We start from the raw sequence: 19,901 nt of genomic DNA on the forward strand, positions 1-19,901 counted from the left end.
GGATGTTGGCTGAGTGTCCTGGCTCATGCCTGTAGTCCCAGTGCTTTGGGAGGCTGAGGTGGGAGGATTGCTTGAGCCCAGGAGTTCCCCAGCCTGGACAACAAGCAAGACCCCCTTTCTACAAAAAAAAAAAAAAAAAAAAAAAAAAAAAAAATTAGCTGGACATCATGGTGCATGCTTGTAGTCCCAGCTACTAAAGAGGCGGAGGCAAGAGGATCACTTGAGCACAGGAGTTTGAGGCTGCAGTGAGCTATGATAGTGCCATGGCACTCCAGCCTGGGTGACAGATCAAGACCCTGTTGCTAAAACAACCCCCCAAAACAACAACAAACAAATGAAATGAGGCTGTTAATTCTGAGCCACAGGGCGAAGCTCATAGTCGATGCTCAATAGACAGTAACTGATGGTAGGGCTTGGGCTTCTTGAGCATAGTGAGTGCCTCACGGCTGTTTCAGGAGGGCTTCAGAAGTTGGGGGCTGCATACCTGGTGCCTGCTCGGTGGTGATGACCGTGGTGGTGATAATGGTGGAGGTAGTAGTCTCCTGGCTCTCTTCTGAGGCTGACCCAGTCAGCTCATTCTCACCTTTGTCCATCAGGGCCATGGGGCTGGTGTCCTCTTGTGGGGCCTCCTGGGCCATGTCAGGCCCAGGTTCCCCAGGTTCTGACCTCTGGGGGAGCGTGTGGGCCATATAGGGCTGCGAAGTGAAGGGGGAGATTTGCAGGGGTGCGGGTGTTGTGGGGACTGCACTCTCCTTTCTGTCCAGCCACAGGGGCACTTCTGATGCCTCCTCAGAGGCCACGATAGGGTCCGGGTCCCCCGGAGGGCCAGGCTTCTCTGTGGAGGAGGAGAGGAGACCCAGGCCCTGGGACGCTGGCTGGGACCCCGCCCTTTGGACAGTGGCTGCGGAGGTGGCCTTGGGCCTCAGCTGCGTCCTGGCGGAGTTCACCTGCTTGAGCGAAGGCAGTTTCTTCTTGGGGGGCAACGCGTGCTTGGGGCGGGCCTCCTCTGGAAGCAGTGGTGACAGGGCTGGGGTGTCATGATGTGCAGAGGGTACGGTCCCATCCAGCTCCAGCTCTCCCAGCACTTCCCCGGACTGTGAGGAACTGGGGGGTGCAGTTACCAGTCTCTCTTCGGGGTGCTCTTTGCCAGGACTGCCTCTCTCCAGGGCTCCTGAGGGCAGGAGGTAAGGACCCTCGGGAAGAGCGTCTTGGAAGAGGAGAAAAGACACCAATTAGTTTGGGGAGATTTAGGACCTTCACCTGCTGTCAGACTCTGAGGGTGGCCTCCTAAGGGCGGTGCCCAAGGCTCGTCAGGCTGGCCTCTAAACTAACTCCTTCTTTCTCTGTCCCTCCCTTCATTTCTTTTTTCTCCCCCTTCCCTCTCACCCTCTTCCTCTTCTTTCTTCCTTCTTTTCCTCCTACCCTCCCTCTCTCTCCTTCCTACCCTCCCTCTCTCTCCTTCCTTCCTTCTTCTTCCTTCCATCTTTTCTTTCTTCCTTCCTTCCTTCATTCCTCCTTCCCTCATTCCTCCACTTCCTTCCTTCCTTCTTTTTCCTGAAGACTTGGGCTTGATCATGCCAGGACTGAGTTAAGCATTAGGAGCATAGAAACAAAAAGCACAGGGGTCTCACTGCCTGGTTGTATATGTACTGGGAAGGAGGATGGGAAAGTAGACACAATCATATTTGATATGATGAATGCTTGGAAAGAGAAAAGCTTGTGTGCTAGGAGGACAGAGAAGACAGGCCCCTAACCCCGTCTGCAGGACAGGCCTGCTGTGTACAGTTGGGCAGATTGCTCCCTGTACAAAGACATGCGGCGGCTAAGAGGATGAGTGGAGATGGACACCAGGCCACACTCTCTTTTCCAACCTGTGTGCTCTGGCTGGGCTTGTTAGGGGGAGCAAAGTTTTTTTTAAATTCAAGTTTTAATTTTAAGTTCTGGGGCACATGCGCAGGATGTGCAGGTTTGTTACATAGGTAAACATGTGCCATGGTGGTTTGCTGCACCCATCAACCCATTGCCTAGTTATGAAGCCCAGCATGCATTACCTATTTTTCCTAATGCTCTCCTTTCCCCCACCCCAACCCCCAACAGGTCCCAGTGTGTGCTATTCCCCTCCCTGTGTCCATGTGTTCTCATTGTTCAGCTCCCACTTGTAAGTGAGAACATGTGGCGTTTGGTTTTCTGTTCCTGCCTTAGTTTGCTAGGGATAACGTCTTCCAGCTCCATCCATGTCCCTGCAAAGGACATGATTTTGTTTGTCTTTATGGCTGCATAGTATTCCACGGTGTACATGTGCCACATTTTCTTTACCCAGTCTATCATTGATGGGCATTGGGTTGATTCCACATCTTTGCTATTGTGAATAGTGCAGCAATGAACATGGGCATACGTGTACCTTTGTAATAGAATGATTTATATTCTTTTGGGTATATACCCAGTAATGGGATTGCTGGGTCAAATGGTATTTCTGGTTCTAGATATCTGAGGAATCTCAGCACCATCTTCCACAATGGTTGAATTAATTTATATTCCCACCAACAGTGTAAAAGCGGGGTTGGGGGAAGTAAATTTTAAACTGAAAGAGTGTAAGAGTGACCTTGTGGGAGACACGGAAATATTTTAGGATTCAGAATCATGAGGCAGATTCAGAACAGAGGCCTGTGTGAAGACCTACGGAGGTTTGGAGGCTGGGCAGAGGTGGGCACAAAAGAATTGGAAGGGGTTTTGGAGCACAAGTGGAGGGTACGGGGGATAAAGCTGGTATGATAGGGAGACAGGGGCCAGGCCCTGGAGGGCCTTGTATACCTTGCAAACTTCTTGTAATTCATTTTGTTTTTTCTTGAGACGGATCTCACGACGGCTGGTTGCAAACTCCTGGAATCAAGTGATCCTCCCACCTTGGTCCCCATCCTTACGATTTATTTTTGTCTTGAAGGTAAAACCATTTAGTCATTTTAAAGAAGGGCTGGCCCAGGCGGCTATCTGGAAGAATGGTGCTGGAAACCAGCATTGTTTGCTTTTTAAAGACCCAGTTCTGCCAATTGCTGGTTAACGACTTCACTTTCCGAGCCTCAGTTCCCTCAGCTGTCAAATGGGGCTATCATTTCCTGTTTCCTGGGGTTGCCATCATTCAGCGAGTTGATGTGTGCAAAGCACTTAGGACAGCGCCTCACCCGTAGTGAGTGCTTAGCAAATGCCAGCTGCCGTCACGGTTTTTACTCTTGTCATTGCAATCACAGCCCCTCGGCAGGAAACTGGAGCAATCAGAACATCCCCGTGATGATGTCTAGATAGAGAGGAATTACATCACGGGGACAAAGGCCCTCAGACTGATAGCTGTCCTTGTCGATTTTCTGCAGAGAGACACTCGCTCAGCTACAGTCTCTAGGCCCTCCAGTGCTGTCATTTAAATTTATTTCAGCAGTCGTTGGAGAGGCTCATTTACTTTCATGGAGTTGGCGGCAGTGGCTTAATCTATATAGACTGCAACAGTTTGCAACTGGCATCAACAAATGTTCCTGTTGTGTAACATTGATTACCAGCCAGTGTTCCTTCCAGGCCGCCAGTGATGCTGGGCCAGGAGTGGGTATCTGGGAGCTGCGTGAGTGGATGGTATTAGGGCAGGTCAAGGTCATTCAGGCGTCAGGCAGATTTCCTAGTCTAAGGTGGGGAGTAGTGAAGCTTCAGAGTTAGGGTTCAAATCCTGCCGGTTACAGTTACAAGCTGAGTGAATCTGGGCAAGTCCTTGAAACTTACTGAGGTTCAGCAGCCTCTTCTGTATAATGTATAATATAATTCTATCTACCTTGTTGGATTAGACCAGACGTGGATCTGCCCCAAAGCAATGGCTTTTATGCTCACTGTTGCTTTTCTAACATGATTGATGTTGACCATCTTTGTAGACAGTGGAGTGAAAAGAAGGGGAAGGGACAAAAAGACAGGGGGAGGGGAGGGGTCAGGACACCCAGCTTCCAAGACCCAGCTGTGGTACAACACAAAGTACTTGGATACAACCAGGAGCTGGGGGACCTGGGTGGTGTCCTATCTTGGCCACTATTCACTAGCATGACTCTGCACGGGTCTCCTCTTCTCTCCATCTCCTCTATGTGTCAAAGGGGCAGACTGCATATGATGGAAGAGCCTTTCTAGCTCAGACATTGTTGGGTTTTTGAAATGACCAGGGAATTGACAATTGTTCTTAGAGCCATTTGTTAACCCTGCTAAATTGGGGAAGGGAACTGCTGAATCCCAACAGGGAGTTTTATTTATTTATTTATTTTTTGGATTATCTGGCCAGCCAGCTTTTTTACAAACATTACCCCTTGATTATAAGCAGGAATGAGAGAGAGAGAGACAGACAGAGAGAGAGGGAGAGAGAGAGCATGATTGGGAGCACACGTTGTGTCATCTGCACACAAGGAGGTGACCAAAAGCACATCAATTCACCTTATCCAAAATAACAGTGATATTTATAATGTTTTAGTTTTGATTGCTTTGTTGAGTGATGAAGAGGGCTTTGCATCCATTGCCTCGTTTTTAATTCTTTCTCAACCTTATCAGGCAGAAATTATTGTTCCTATTTTCTGAATGATCAAAGTGAGGTTTTGGGATGTTAAATCACTTTTTGAGGTCACACAGCAAAGCTGGGTTTCAAATCTCAGTTTTTCTGACCCCAAAGACCATGCTACTAGCTCTCTTAAGAAATATGGGGTATTGGTGTCATTTGGCATCCTCCTCCTCAGTTTAAATCAGCCTCTTTCCTTTCCCCCTCATTTTGTTTGTCTCTGTTGGGTGGGCTAGAGTGTTTTTCTAATCTCCAACCCCACCCCTGCAGAATTCAGACCCACCACATCTGAATCTCCAGGGCTGGGTCTTGGGAAGCTGATGATTGAAAAACTCCTCTGGTAACTTTTATTATCAGGGTTGTCAGGGAAGTTTGGGAACATGTGAACCCACCTGACTTACTACGTGTTCCTCATCTGTTTTGTCTTCTAAGTGCCTGAGGATGCAGGTAGCAGGAAACAAAGTATGGGTTTGTGCAGCAGGTGGTGACTCTTTGACTCTTTCAAGGCTTGTGATCTACTCTAGCAATCCCAGTCCTCCAAGACCCAAATACAGTCAAAGGAACAGAAGGAAATGCAAGAAAACAGATTCCCTAATTGGCTCCCTCTTCACAGCTGCTGTTCTTACTCTCTGGGTCCCCCAGGGTACAAGGGTGCTAACCACAGCAGCTATAAAGCACTTTAGGAAGGAAACCCAGCTGGGTCCGGAGTCAGCCTTTTCCCACTGAAAACCTGACCATCAAGGAGAGTTTTGTATCCACCAGATAAATTCATCTCTCAGTCCCTACCATGCCCTTTTCCTTAATCATACACATGCTTGGATCTTGCTAGCTGACTCCAAACTTAAGGCCAAGTCCAACACAGATGATATGCATCTGTGGTCTGCAACATAGGCAGCCCACAGGCCTCATTCTTAGCCAGGATGTTGGCCAGATTAGTGCCGTGCAAAACCAAGTCCCATTGGGAATTAGCGAAAATTGTACTTCAGGGCCTCAGCAGGAAACTGGAGCAATCAGAATACCCCCATGATGATGTCCAGATAGAGAAGAATTACGTCATGGGGACAAAACTCCGTATCCAGCAACTTTATAACTTGCTCCAATAGCCTTGTTTTTCTTGGTGTCCGGTGACCACTGAGTTAAATTAACTCATTTTTTTTCAGACATTTAAAATTTTCAAACACGATAGTCACATTTATCTGATTCTTCCTTTATTATGTACATACGGAGCTCTACTCAAATGCGGTAAATCAATCAATCAAAGTGTTGGGTGTTCACTTTCTCCTACGGTTGACACTCGACACAAGAGAGTGAACATTCTAAGATACGGCCCCTGCCCTCAAGGAGTCAGGAAAACAGACACACGCTGATAATCCACTACAGAGATCGAACAGAAGAAATGGCGCTTTCCTTAAATGCACGCTGATGTTGCTTTTCCCCCCAGGGACACAGCCGTGCCACGTCGAAGGCAGTTGAACATTTGTTCTGCCATCCAAGTTGGGGAGGCAGTGTATCTCTCTTTCTCTCCCATTTTTCTAACTTTGATGGGGAGATAGGAGATTAGACTAGGAACATCCCATTAAAGTGAAAACAAAACAAAACAAAACAAAAACAAAAACAAAAACAAAGGCACAAGCTAGGCCAGGTGTGGTGGATTACACCTGTAATCCCAGCACTTTGGGAGGCTGAGGCAGGCAGATCACTTGAGGTCAGGAGTTGAAGACCAGCCTGGCCAACATTGTGAAATCCCATCTCTACTAAAAATACAAACATTAGTCAGGTGTGGTGGCAGGTGCCTGTAATCCCAGCTACTTGCGAAGCTGAGGTGGGAGAATCGCTTGAACCCAGAAGGTGGAGGTGTCACTGAGCCACTTACTGCACTGCAGCTTGGGCAACAGAGCAAAAATTCCATCCAAAAAAAGAAAGAAAGAAAGAAAGAAAGAGCGAGCACAAGTTCTGAAGCTGAAGGTTTGTATCTTAAATCCTCAGCCGCAGCAGAATGCCTGGGAGAGGTACAGAATTCCAAGCAGTAGCGTAACACATCATTGTGCAGGCACAAGGTGATGTGAGTGAAGAAACGAGAGCTGGGAGATGCTACTGCTATAATGTTCAGTGAAAAGAACGAGACATAAAATTCTACGGTATGTATGAAAATGACTAGAAGCAACCAAGTAAAACAAATTGCAATGCAGAGAATCATGTTTTGACTTGAAGAATGGCGCTAAGATGGAGGCCCTGGGGGCCTCTGGGTGTATTTTCTCCTTCCTACTTTTTGGCATTTTCCAAAATATGTATAATAAGTACTTAAAAGACTTTCTTAAATGAAATAAATATTTACAGAACGAGCTGACTTTAAGACGCTGTCTCTAGCCCCTGGTGATTGAGTGGTCTAGGAATGCACACACATGGTTGTAACCACAGAAGCACTTCACAGACTGAGTCACTGAGCCTCTTTGGAATGCAGTTTCCTGGTGGAGATGACCACCATTTTTCCCTCATGGCACTAGGTACAGTGACCTTTAGGACGCAGGACTGGCAGGTGAATCAATGAATGTATTTTCGGCAAAAGGTACTGCAAAAATGCTAGTCACTATTCTAATCCTCATTAATACCCAATCCAGTGGTTATTTCTTATACTTCAGACTCCACAATACAAAGACTCGCCCAACCTGCCTTGGTAGTTTGGCCCCAAAGGGGACAAAACCGAAAACAAATGTCACATCTTAAAGATCCAAAGGCTCCTGGAGATCATGGTTACAAACTGCCCAGCAAACGAGTGTGAGGTTCAAAGAGGGGAAGCAGTTGTCCAGAGTCAACAGAGCACTTCAGTAGCAGTGAAAGAACAAGGCTGTTTGAGGCTTGAAAAACCACAGCAGAGCACATCAAACAAAATTAAAAACAAAGCCAGGAACATCTGGACTGATGAAGGCATAGAATCAGCTGTACTGCCAGTTACTTTTATGCCTTCGATATCTAGGCTTGATCATTTTTGCTGGGTGACAAGGGGCTGCTCTGTGCATTGTAGGAAATGGAGCAGCACCCCTAGCTTCTACCCACTAGATACCAGCAGCAAACCTCCCCCAACCTGCGTGCCCTACCCTCCCATCCTCTGTCCAGTTGTGACAACCAAAAATGATTCCAAACACTGCCAGATGTTTCCCTGGGTGGCACGGTTGCTTCTGGTTGAAGACCACTGGGTTAATCACAGTGAACACAACACAGACGTGATCTGGCACTGCTCTCAGGACTGAGAAAGTCTTCCTTTCCAATTCCTGGAATTGATCAGTTTTGTGTTGTTTGTATCATTGAATTTTAGGGTCGGACAAGATCTTAGCTTAATCTCTATTTTATAAATAAAGAAGTTGGATTTAGCGAGAGCTGAGTTTCCCTGTCTTGGGCACGTTTGATAATCACTTCATTCATCCATTTATCATTCATTCATTCATTCATTCATTCAGGACTTATGACATGCTTGTCACTGGGCCAGGCAACAGCTACTAGCACCCCGAGGTCCACTTGGAAGGATAGATTCATAGTGTTGATCCCATTTGCACTTTGAGAAGACCTTCTGGAACAAAAGGCAGAGGTGGTGGTGGCCTTGGGGGCAGCAGGGGTCTTCCCTATCAGTCAGTTGCAACCCTCTGCCTGTATGCCCATGCTAACAACACTGCTATTCAAGTGGCGATTTATACTCCACAGAGTTCATTCCCTCTTACACTCTCATTCTGCTCTCCAAACAATACTGTAAAGTTGACATCTTGTTTTTCCCATTTTACAGGTGAAAAAAAAAATGGTTCCTACAGGGGAAGTGACCTGTTCAAGATCATAGAGAGAAAACTGGGGTAGAGTTAGACACTTTCTGACATTGTTTCCTGTGCACTTTTCCTCTTTCCCACATCTTCAAATAATTATTTCCTGTGAAATAGTTTATTCAAAAAATTCAAGAATACCTGAGAGGTAAGAAATAAAAAATACAAACATTTCTCTCCCACGTTCTGTTCACCAATCCTGCTTTCTACAGGGTATCCGTGTTAATTGTAATCTTGTTTAAACCGTTGTTAGGGTTTTTTTTTTTTTTTTTTTCGTATGGAGTTCTGTTCTGTCATCCAGGCTGGAGTGCAGCGGTGCAATCTCAGCTCACTGCAACCTCCACCTCCTGGGTTTAAGTGATGCTCCCATTTCAATCTCCGGAACAGTTAGGGTTACAGGCATGAGCCAATATGCCAGGCTAATTTTTTTCTGTATTTTTAGTAGAGACAGGGTTGCACCATGTTGACCAGGCTGGTCTTAAACTCCTGAACTCAAGTGATCCATGTGCCTTGGCCTCCCAAAGTGCTGGGATGATAGGCGTGAGCCACCGCACCCGGCCAAGTCTTGTTTCATCTCTAAATAAAATGTATTGATATAAAAACTGTTACACATTTTTACTTTAAAAGGCAAAATAGCACCTAGGAGTGTGAGATTGGGAGTCAGAACTGTTTGTGTTCTGGACTTAGCTCACCGTTACTGCCGGGAAGACCCTGGACAGCTGCTCCCCTCCTCCGGGGCTCACTGTTCTCATCTGTAAGGTGGGATTTCATCAGTTTTGTCTTTTGGAGTTGTTAGACAGTAAAATGAAATCATGCCAGTAAAACGCAGAGCTCACACAGCAGCCTGCCAGCCATCATGAACACATATGTCATTTTCTATCTGTCTGAACATTTACAAAGTTATCACATGGCATATATTGTTCTGTCACTTACTGAGTAACACATTTTGATATATTTCAGTCAATCAAAAAGAGTTAAAGGCTAACGTAGCAAATACCCACATATGTGCACCTTCATCTTAAAGAATAGAATATTCCTGATACAGTTGAAATCCTTGCCTTTCCTCCCCCATAACATTCTCCATCTCCTTCTCCACCCTCTGGGAATGGACTACTGCCCTGAATGTGGCATTTAGCATTCTCATGTATTATGTGCACTTGTTCTTATTTTACTGCTATTATTTATTGTATGCATTTATTTGTTACAGATATAAATATCTGTGAACAATATATGGCATTGTGTGGTACATTTTAAAATATTATATAAATGCTGTCATACCATAGGAATTATCCTGAAAACTGCTTTTTTTCTGTTTTTGTTGTTGTTGTTGATCAACACTTTATGGAATTCATCTGTGTTGATAAGTATAGTTGAGACAGATTCATTTTTCACTGCTGTATAGTATTCCATTACATTAGTATTCTACCACCAACTTTGTACTTAGAAGCCATGGGCTTTTGGCTAGAACATACACAGTCACTTTACTCTTTTTTAATGATTACATTAAAATATATACATCACTGAAGCAGTCTCCTATTGACTAATATTTGAATGATTGCCATTCCCCTCCCTTCCTCCAATTAGCACCATAATTAATACGCATCTTTGGTGATTACATTCACATAATTTCTTAAGGAGGGTGTACTAGAAGTTGTATTGCAACCAGATGCAGTGGCTCACGCCTGTAATCCCAGCACTCTGGGAGGCCAAGACGGGTGGATCATGAGGTCAGGAGTTCAAGACCAGCCTGGCCAATATGGTGAAACCCCGTCTCTATTAAAAACACAAAAATTAGCCAGGCATGGTGGCGTGCCTGTAGTCCCAGCTACTCGGGAGGCTGAGGCAGAAGAATCGCTTGAACCCGGGAGGTGGAGGTTGCAGTGAGCCAAAATCATGCCACCGCACTCAAGCCTGGGCGACAGGGCGAGACTCTATCTAAAAAAAAAAAAAAAAAAAAAAAAAGTTGCATTGCTCATTGCTCAGCCAAAAGATTTTTACACATTTAAAATTTTGATTGACATAGAGAAAAAAATCACCTTCAGAATAACCTGAACCTATTTACCCTGCCACCAACTCTATTGGAGAGTGCTGCTGCTCTTCAGTAGTGAAGTCAGCATTTCATTTCTGATGATTTTAACTAGACCGTCTAAATTGGAATCTGGGGCAGCTGGATACTGGCACGGGAGGCTTCTAAAAAGCCCCCTTGATGATTTTTGAGGTACTCTCTAGCTTTCTCTAGATGCTGCTTTCTACCTGAAGCTGTGCTTCCAGTTGGTCCCAACCTTTCACCTGCCTTACCACACTTTTATCTCAAGAGTATCCAGGGAGCCTATTCTAGGGTGCTTTGCAGATGTGCTCCACATCAACCGGAGTTTATGTAACAGGTCAGACTGGAGATCCATGGTAAATGAGGGCTAGGAAGACAGTTTGGGTTCAATGGCATGAGAACCAAAGAGGCTTCACTGAAACAGCAATAGATTTTTAGGTAAACAGGCTGCCTGGTCATGTCCCAAAGCTGAGGGACCTTTGTGGTCATTGACAGGTACTAGCGTGTTGCAAAGTGTTCACAATACAAAGCATTGTTTACAGTAGCAAAAAGCGTGTTGCAAAGTGTTCACAATACAAAGCATTGTTTACAGTAGCAAACGTCTGGAAACAACATATACACCCATCCACAGAGGACTAGTTATATGATTGTAGAAACACAGTAAAATATCTGCAGGGTTTAAAGGAGTGAGATGAAGTCACTGGTGAATACTATAGAGTGTAACATGGCAAGAACTTTCAAAATTATTTGTACATCTTCCCTTTGACTCATGAGTCTGCTTCTGGGAATTTATCCTACAGAGAGATGTTTGCCCATGTGCAAAGTGATACACAGACGGGTTAAGCAATGCAGCCGCATTTGTAGTAGCAAAAGACTAGAGGATAAATCAGGAATACATCAATAAACTTAAGTCAATTACAGAACATCCAGGTGGAATGCCATGCAGCTGAGACAAGAGAATGATGACGCTATCTGTACACCGAAGAGGAGAGGTGGCCGAGGATTCTGTAATGTTAAAAAGTAAGATGCAGTGGAATCTAAAAGGTGGGACTCACAGAAGCAGAAGGTAGAATGGTGTTTACCAGCGGGGTGGGCAGGGGCAGGTAGGGATTAAGGAGATGTTGGTCAAAGAACACATAATTTAAATTAGGAGTTCTTAGTTTGTTTTCCACTGCTTATCACAGAACGTCGGAACTGGGTAATTTGTAAAGAAAAGAAGGCCGGGCGCGGTGGTTCACGCCTGTAATCCCAGCACTTTGGGAGGCCGAGGCAGGCGGATCACGAGGTCAGGAGATCAAGACCATCCTGGCTAACACGGTGAAACCCCGTCTCTACTAAAAAAAATACAAAAAAATTAGCCAGGCGTGGTGGCGAGCACCTGTAGTCCCAGCTACTCTGGAGGCTGAGGCAGGAGAATGGCGTAAATCCGGGAGGGGGAGCTTGCAGTGAGCCGAGATCGCGCCACTGCACTCCAGCCTGGGCGACAGAGCGAGACTCTGACTCAAAAAAAGAAAGAAAAAGAAAGAAAAAAAAAAAAGAAAAGAAACTTATTTCTTACAATTCTGGAGGCTGAGAAGTCCATGGCTTGGCATCTGGTGAGGCCTTCTTCCTGGTGGGGACTCTCACAGGGCCGCAGAGCCTCACGCGGCTGCAGGGCAGAGCATGCTAATATGCTCATATCTCTCTTCTGCTTCTTATAAAGCCACCAATTGTACTCCCATGATAACCCATTAATCCATTAATCCATTAATCCATTAATTCAGGAGTGGTTAATCCATTTGTGAGGGCAAAGCCCTCCTGATCCAACAGCCTCTTAAAGGCACCACCTCTCAATACTGTCACCCTGGGGATTAAATTCCAGCATGAGTCTTAGAAGGGACAATAATTTAAGCCAAAGCATAGGAGGGATAAGTTCAAGGGATCCATTGTATGACATGATGACTACAGTGAATAACAAGGTATTGTATCCTTAAAAATTGCTAAGAGATTAGATTACAAGTGTTCTTACCCCCAAAAATAATAAGTGTGTGAAGTAAGCATGTGTTAATTAGCTTGACTTAGCCATTCCACGATGCCTGCATATTTCAAAACATCATGTTGTATATGATAAATATATACAATTTTATTAGTCAATTAAAAATAGACAAATTTTGAAAAATGAGTTCTCTGAACACCAGGTTTCCCTTGGGTTCAACCCTATGTCAATATAGATGCAGCGGAGATGAGCAGCTCAGAATTGAACTGTAATGACAGTTCTTTGCTCATAAGGGTGGAGTGGGGAGAGGTAGGGGTGTAGGGTGCAGTTTTAGGAATGTTTTCAGACTATATAGACAAATTGGCTGCTCAGTCCTACTAGCAATAAAGGAACCTTCTTCTTTCTAAAAAGAAAACAAAAACCAAGGTGCTGAATGATGTGCAGAGTATGTTACCTTTTGTGCAAAAACAGGGAGAGAAAAATAAGGCTACATATATTTGCATTTGCTTACCTGTGCATAAAGGAGCTTTGAAAGACTATACAAGAAATGAACTATGCTGGTTATAGGGGAGGTGGGGCATTGGAAATAGAATCATGAGGAATAAAGGTGGAAAGGAGAATTTTCATTATAGACTTTTCCTTACATGCATATATGTGTATATATATGTGTATAAATGTATGTATGTATTTATAGGGAGACTATTACTTATTCAAAAACAGTGTAACAAATTGAAAAATAATAAAAAGAATGGCATAGCTGTATGTCAAAGCAATTCAGTTTGAAGCAAGAACAATCAAGGTAGGCAGGTGTGCATCCCAGCCCTCACGTGTGTATATTTGAAGCAGGTAATGGGCTTTGCCCCAGCAGAGTAGAAATGAGGTTTGGGCTCAAAGAGAGAACCACTTTTTTTTTTTTTATTGTGTATCATTTTATACAGTTCGATTGTTTTGCCACATGAATGCTATTTTTTTAGCAATAATTAAAGAAGAAATAATTAACTCCCTTTGTCACCTCAATTTCAGAGGAGGGCAGAGAACAAACCCTAGCCTTCTCAGGTTTTCTAACTACTCTTACATTTCCGTGGGGAGCAGGGAAATCTGCTTCTCTCCTGCAGGGAGTCCCCAAGAAAAGACACTTGGGTTGCACCTCTCCAGGGGGAGGAGGGATGTTTGGGGGCATTTAGCAAATGCTGAGGAGCTGATGATGTTTCCAGAAGTTCTGTAATTCTGAAAGTAGCTGTGCATGGGTGACAGGGAGCAGGGTGTAGACATTACTCACACAAGAGCAAGTGCCCTGGCCCCATCCTGATGGAAACTGCTACAGCCTTGTCCTCAGCCGTCTCATAGATCAGTTGTTCTAACTTCCTTTCTTTTCGCCCAATTTTTTCCTCAGGATGAATATGGACAGATCTCTATTCCATGTACTTCCTCTACCTGGAGATGAATTTATTGGCAGTGAGAGAGGAAAGGCAGGAAAGAAGAGGAGAAGGCTGGGGTCATCGATTGACTCTCTGTGATTCTACACCTCCAATGTCATGGCACAGGAAAACCCCAAGACCCCCAGCCTTCCTCTTCCTCTTAGTGTCAGTGGCTGGGTGGGAAAGCAAGGCTGGAAGCAAAGCCCCATCACATTCTCCTATAAGCAGTTCACCCTCCATGGGAGGAGAGACAAAGAAAATCTCAATACTGGGTCTGCCTAAACCAGGAGACCATCCAATGTTCATCCCTTAGGTTCTGCTCAACACTCTGAAAAAAGTCGCCTAAGGCGATTACTTGCAGTGGCGTGGTGCAGTCGCAGACAGAGCATAGGAAATACCCAAGGGAAATGCCAAACTTTCCATGGATTCTGATTGATCCAGCCAGCGTAAGCTGCGCCTGAGCGCAAGTTTTCTGCGTCGGGCCGCGTTTCGCCTGCCTGCCGCCTGCCATTTGCCGTCATCGTTCTTGTCTTGCCCGCTGATTTCGCCTGCCGGGTTGCCGTCGTCGCGGCCGCAGTGTTTGCCGTCGCCGTTTGCCGGCGTTTGCGTTTGCTGCTGCTTCTGCCGCCGGGTGGCAGATGTTGCTTTTGCAGGTGGTGGTGGTGTTTTCTTTCTTTCTTTTCTTTCTTTCTTTTCTTTCTTCTTCTTTCTTTCTTCTTTCCTTCCTCTTCCTTACTTCCTTCCTTCCTTCTTTCTTTATTCCCTTTCTTTTCTTTTTTAAAAAAACTCATTCCTTTTAGTGAATGGAACACATTTCATTGTTACAATACACCAAAGAACCTGGGTCCCACCACAAGAGAAGCCAGGAGAGCAAGCTGTCTCTTAAAAACACATTTTTAAGAAAGTAATCATGTCCTTTGCAGCAACATGAATGGATCTGGAGGCATATCCTAAGTCAGAAACACAAAACCAAATACCGCACGTTCTCACTTAGAAGTGGAAGCTAAACAATGGGAACACATGGACATAAAGATGGAAATAGTAGACCCTGGAGGCTCCAAAGGTGGAGAGGGTGGAAGAGGGGTGAGGGTTGAAAACTTACCTATCAGGTACTACATTTACTATTTTGGTAATGGGTCCACTAGAAGCCCAAACCTCATCGTTATGCAATATATTCATGTAACACACTGCACCTGGACCCCCTGAATCTAAAATTGAAAATTTTAAAGAAAGATATTTCTTTTTAGATATCTTATTATTCCCAGAGCGATTGTTAGGAAAACCCTGCTTCTTTCCTGGCCCTCACTCCACAACCTCCTTGCTGGCCTCCACAGCAGCCAGAGTGATCGTTCTAAACCACCCCCCTTCCCTGGCCGGTGGTCCTTCCTGGTAAACTTCAAATTCCTTACCTTTCCCTGGGAAGTTCCTGGTGATCTCTTCCAGCAAATTTCCCCATCCTTATTTCTCACTGCCTGCCTCATGGCAACTAAATTATTTCAGTTATCCTGAGTTCAATTAATCAATGCCTGTCTCTCTCCCTCTCTTCTAAGATATCCAGCATTTTCATAGCCTATTATCTTTACTTGGATTTACTCTCCTTCCCTCAATTCTTAACTCTACCAAAGAAATAAGCCAAACCATTAATCACACTCTCATAATTACCTGGCTCCTTTCCTGTCTTCCCTACTAGGAGGAATTTTCTTGAGGAGAGAGATCATGTCCACCCTATTCATCACTGTCTCCCCAGAGCCCATTCTGTGGCCGTGGTCCTGACACATAGTAGGCCCCCCGTTAATATCTATTTAATGAATCACAAATGTGCCTGCGGTGCTGAGAAAAAGACCTGGTGTGTATGACAAAGTCGATCTCTTTAAGTGACGGATTATAGATTTGTAGATGGTTTATGCTACTGGTTATCACAAAGGTTAATCTTTGGTAAACTTAATCCTAGATAAACGTTTCCTACCAGCAAAGAACATGAAGGCAGCTCATCCACATAACTCGCAGGGTTTGCTTTAGCATTAGGAATTCAAACAGAAGCCCAACTGATTAATTTCCTGCTGTTCTCTCCCTTTTCTGGCATATGCTACGGTCATACAAATGGAGCGGGGATTTTTGCCACCCTAAACAGCACATAAACTGCACACGTGAACTCACACCCTGGATATCTCCTGAGTCTGCTGCAGAAACCTAGGGACCTTTGAGGGACTTGTAGCAGGTGTTAAGCGGGAACGCTTGTGCAGGCAAGAAGAGTCTTTCAGTCTGGGTGCAGTGGCTCACACCTGTAATCCTAGTGCTTTGGGAGACAAAGGTGGGAGGACTGCTTGAGCCCGGGAGTTAGAGGCTGCAGTGAGATGTGATCCTGCCGCTGTACTCCAGCCTGGGTGACAGAGAGACTATATTAAAAAAAAAAGACTCAGTGTTTCGGCTACAAGAGTAATTACTGGATAATCGTCTTCTGTGAGCTGGCTTCTCCCCCACGAATGGGCCTCCTTTGTAATTCATGTTGGGTTCAGAAAGCCTTGAACATTCTTTTATGTCCAGTTACATCTCATTAGAGTGTTGGCTGGGCCCTGCATCCATCTTCCCCGTGAATGAGCCCAGAGAGCCTGGCACAGGAGCATGATCTTGCCCTTGTATCTTTAGCAATCTGATTAACTGTGGCTGACATCAATGCCAACTGATTAGCATTTAAACACTCCTCTTCCTTTCCTCCTGCACATCCACCTCCCCTCCCACCCCACACACCCCTACTCCTTTAGCATCTCATGGTACAGCTTTGTGAATTCTTGCAGGTAGCCAGCGAGGGGGAGAGGAATGCAGTGTGATTTATGTGTGTACATACACAAAAAATCAGTGAGTCATTGAGGGAGGGAGACAGACACACCAGTCAGCACAGAGAGGAAGCTCAGGGTGGGAAATCGATCTGGATTCAATTACCTATATGCTATACTTCAATTACCTATGTAGAGAAATATAATACTTGGAAATGAAATCAGTTTGCCAAGTGAATTTAAAAGCCATCATGAGTAAGTTAACAATTTCTCTCCACCCGTTTGCTCCGATTCCCAGATAAGAATAAAGAGTAGCTTGGCCTTCCCAGATACTTACAAGGATGTGCTCAGAGGTAGAAAAGATCTGGGAAATCAGGAGACCTGGATTCTAGCACTGGTTTTGCCCCCACGTTGCCATGTGACCTTGAGCAAATTCCATCTCTCAAAACCGCAAGTTTCCTGCTTTGTAAAGTTTGGACAATAATCTTTGACTGGTTAACCTTAAAGAAACACTGGGGTAAGGCAAGGGTTGGGTTTTAGATGTTGAAAGCAGTCTTACAAATGCAAGGCTTAATTGGTCTCATTTAAGAGACAGGAACTGTACTCTCTTTACACATAACAGGGACAACAGTGGCTTTGTGATGGTTAACTTCATTTTAATGGTGAGCAAACTGGGGCTCTGAGAGAGGTGCCACAGCTGGTAAGTGGCAAGGCCGGGATTTGAAGTAGGGCTGGCTGACCCACACACCTATGCCCCAGTGAGGTGAGGGAAGGGGCTGTATTTGCTCCGTGTCTCTCCTCCAGCCAGCCTTTGAATCCTGGCCTGGCTGTGTCCAGAGTGAGCACCACCTATTACAAACAAATCAGCAGGAGATCTGCTCCAGCTAAAAGGTCCCCAGTGATTCCTCAGGGAAGGAGCCCTGGGGATGAAGGAGGACACTTGGTGGCCCCAAAGGTAACTGACAGCCAGGTGCTCCAATTGAGGATTAGACTGCAGAAAAAGGTGGGAGAATAACTTCTGTAAAGGCAGAGCCAAAAGGCACCTAGGAGGTGGGGTGCTAGCCTAGCACCCTCATTTTACAGATGGGCAAACTGAGGCCTGTGGTGTGACAGAAAAAGCTCTGGGCTAGGACAGCCAGAAAGCCTTATTAACTCACTCTGTGGCCTTTGGGAAGTCCGTTGTCATTTCTGGGCCTCAACTTACCCTCTGTATAATGGAATCATTCCTTCAAATAAAACCTTAAGAGGAATGACAGTATAGGTGCTCTTTGACTTATGATGGGATTACATCCCGACTAATCCATTGTAAATGGAAAATATCTTAAGTTGAAAATGCATTTAATACACCTAATCTACTGAACATCCTGGCTTAGCCTAGCCTACCTTAAACACGTTCAGAACACTTACATAGGCCTACAGTTAGGCAAAATCATCTAACATAAAGCCCTATTTTATAATGAATTTAAAGAATTTTGAATCAAAATTCAAAGTTAGAGGTACTGAATGCGTATCTCTTTTGCAACATTGTAAATTCAAAATAAAAAAAAGTCAAACCATCGTAAGTTGGGGACCATCTGTACACTGTTGTGCAGTAAAGGATTAACTCAGCAGGTCTGGGTTGTCCACACCCTGCACAGTCTGGACAAAGGTTTGGCCTTTGAGCTTGGCTCCAGAGAGGTAATCTCTAAGTCCTTGGAATATCCTGCTCGATTAGAGTCTTTTGTACCTAGGGGCCTTAGGCAATGCCAGTGTTAGCAAGATACTCCATGCTAACATCGTGATTGATGGTGGGGGCCTTGGCCTTGGTATTAGCTTGACATCTGGAGAGGCTGGAGACTAAGGGTAGCCACAGGAGTGGTCAATCATGCTTGTGTGACCAACCCCAGATAAAACCCTGGGCACTGAAGGTCAGGTGAGTTTCCCTAATTTGCAATACTCTGGGCGGGGGGGGGGTGGCCATAACACCATTGCTGGGAAAAGTGCTGTCCATGAGGCCCCACACGGAGAGGAAAGCTGGAAGCTGTGCCTGGTTTCTTGGACTCTGCCTCATGCACCTCTTCCCTTTGTTGATTTCAGTCTGTGTCCTTTCCCTGTAATAAACCTTACGGTCCTGGGTATGATGCCTTTCTGAGTTCTGAGTCCTTCTAGTGAATTATGGAAGCTGAAGTAGTCCAGGGGACCACTGAGCCCTAATAATAAGTAAAAAATAGGGGCACATGGATTTAATCAGGAGTGGAGGCAGGAGTCTGAGAGCAGCTCCCTAAGTTTTCCCCTTACTTGAATCATCTTTGATAATGATGATGGTGATGATGAAGGCCAATGGTGATAAGTGCTTGTTACATGTCAGGTCCTATATTCATGGTCCTATATCCAAGGTCCTATATCCAAAGTCCTACATTCAAGGTCCTATATCCAAGGTCCTATATCCAAGGTTCTACATGCAAGGTCCTATATTCAAGGTCCTATATCCATGGTCCTATATTCAAGGTCCTATATCCATGGTCTTAAACTTATGGATCATTTCATTCGCTCCTCTCAACATCCCTGGGAGGTAGAGAATGTTAATACCCACATTTTACAAATGAGGAAATTGAAGCTTAGCTCAGTTTAGCCACTTGCTCAAAGCAATATAGGTTATAGATGACAGTGCCGGGATTTGAACATAATCTGAAAAGCACTGGACAGAAAGCTCTCTAATAGCCCTTCCAAATCTCATGTTTTATGGATGGGTGATCCTAAGGTACAATTTCTCTTTTGGGGCCATGGCTGAGAATTGCAGGGCTTGGAGGGAGAAATAGTTTCTGCTTTTTGCCCCTGCTCTCTCAGGTGACTCTGTCCATGCCAGGTCTACACCTGCTGACTTCTCGGTCAACTTGAGGAAGAATTTGGATCTCAAACGAAAGAAGAAAATGTCCAGAGTCTATTCTATTCTATTCCATCCCGTCCTACCCCACCCCAATCTATCCCATCCTGCACCATCTCACCCCACGGCAGCCCAGATCCCAGTCATCCTGTAATCTTCTATTGAGCACCACTTTGAGCTAGGAGGACACAGGGATGCACAACACATCATCTCTACCCTCTTCCTCCAGAGTCAAGGTTCTCACTGGGCAGCGGAGCCCCAGTGCATGTGGGGGAGTAGACTGGCATCATCTAATGCCAAGCCCCAGGCTCCTCCATTCTTTGAGTCGTGGGCCTTGATGTCTGCCTCCTGGAGTCCAGCCAGCCTCTGCCCAGAGCCTAACGAGCTATCTTAGCCAACAAGAACAATGCCTCGGATGTGTGTGGGCCTGAGGCCGAGGCGGTGCACA

The 19,901-nt window shown here is 45.3% G+C and overlaps 1 protein-coding gene across 11 annotated transcripts in view; it reads right to left on the reverse strand.

Annotated features, from left to right (window-relative positions):
* The window catches only part of SEZ6L (seizure related 6 homolog like), a 215,550-nt gene that overhangs the window by 90,851 nt on the left and 104,798 nt on the right, over positions 1 to 19,901 (reverse strand). For all 11 annotated transcript variants that reach the window (XM_003905349.5, XM_031656403.1, XM_031656405.1 and 8 more), the window contains exon 2: positions 485 to 1,207. In XM_003905349.5, coding sequence (XP_003905398.2) covers positions 485 to 1,207 — 723 coding nt within the window. The remainder of the gene's footprint in view (positions 1 to 484; positions 1,208 to 19,901) is intronic.

This window comes from Papio anubis, chromosome 16, assembly GCF_008728515.1.
Source record: "Papio anubis isolate 15944 chromosome 16, Panubis1.0, whole genome shotgun sequence".
NCBI classification, from domain to species: domain Eukaryota; kingdom Metazoa; phylum Chordata; class Mammalia; order Primates; family Cercopithecidae; genus Papio; species Papio anubis.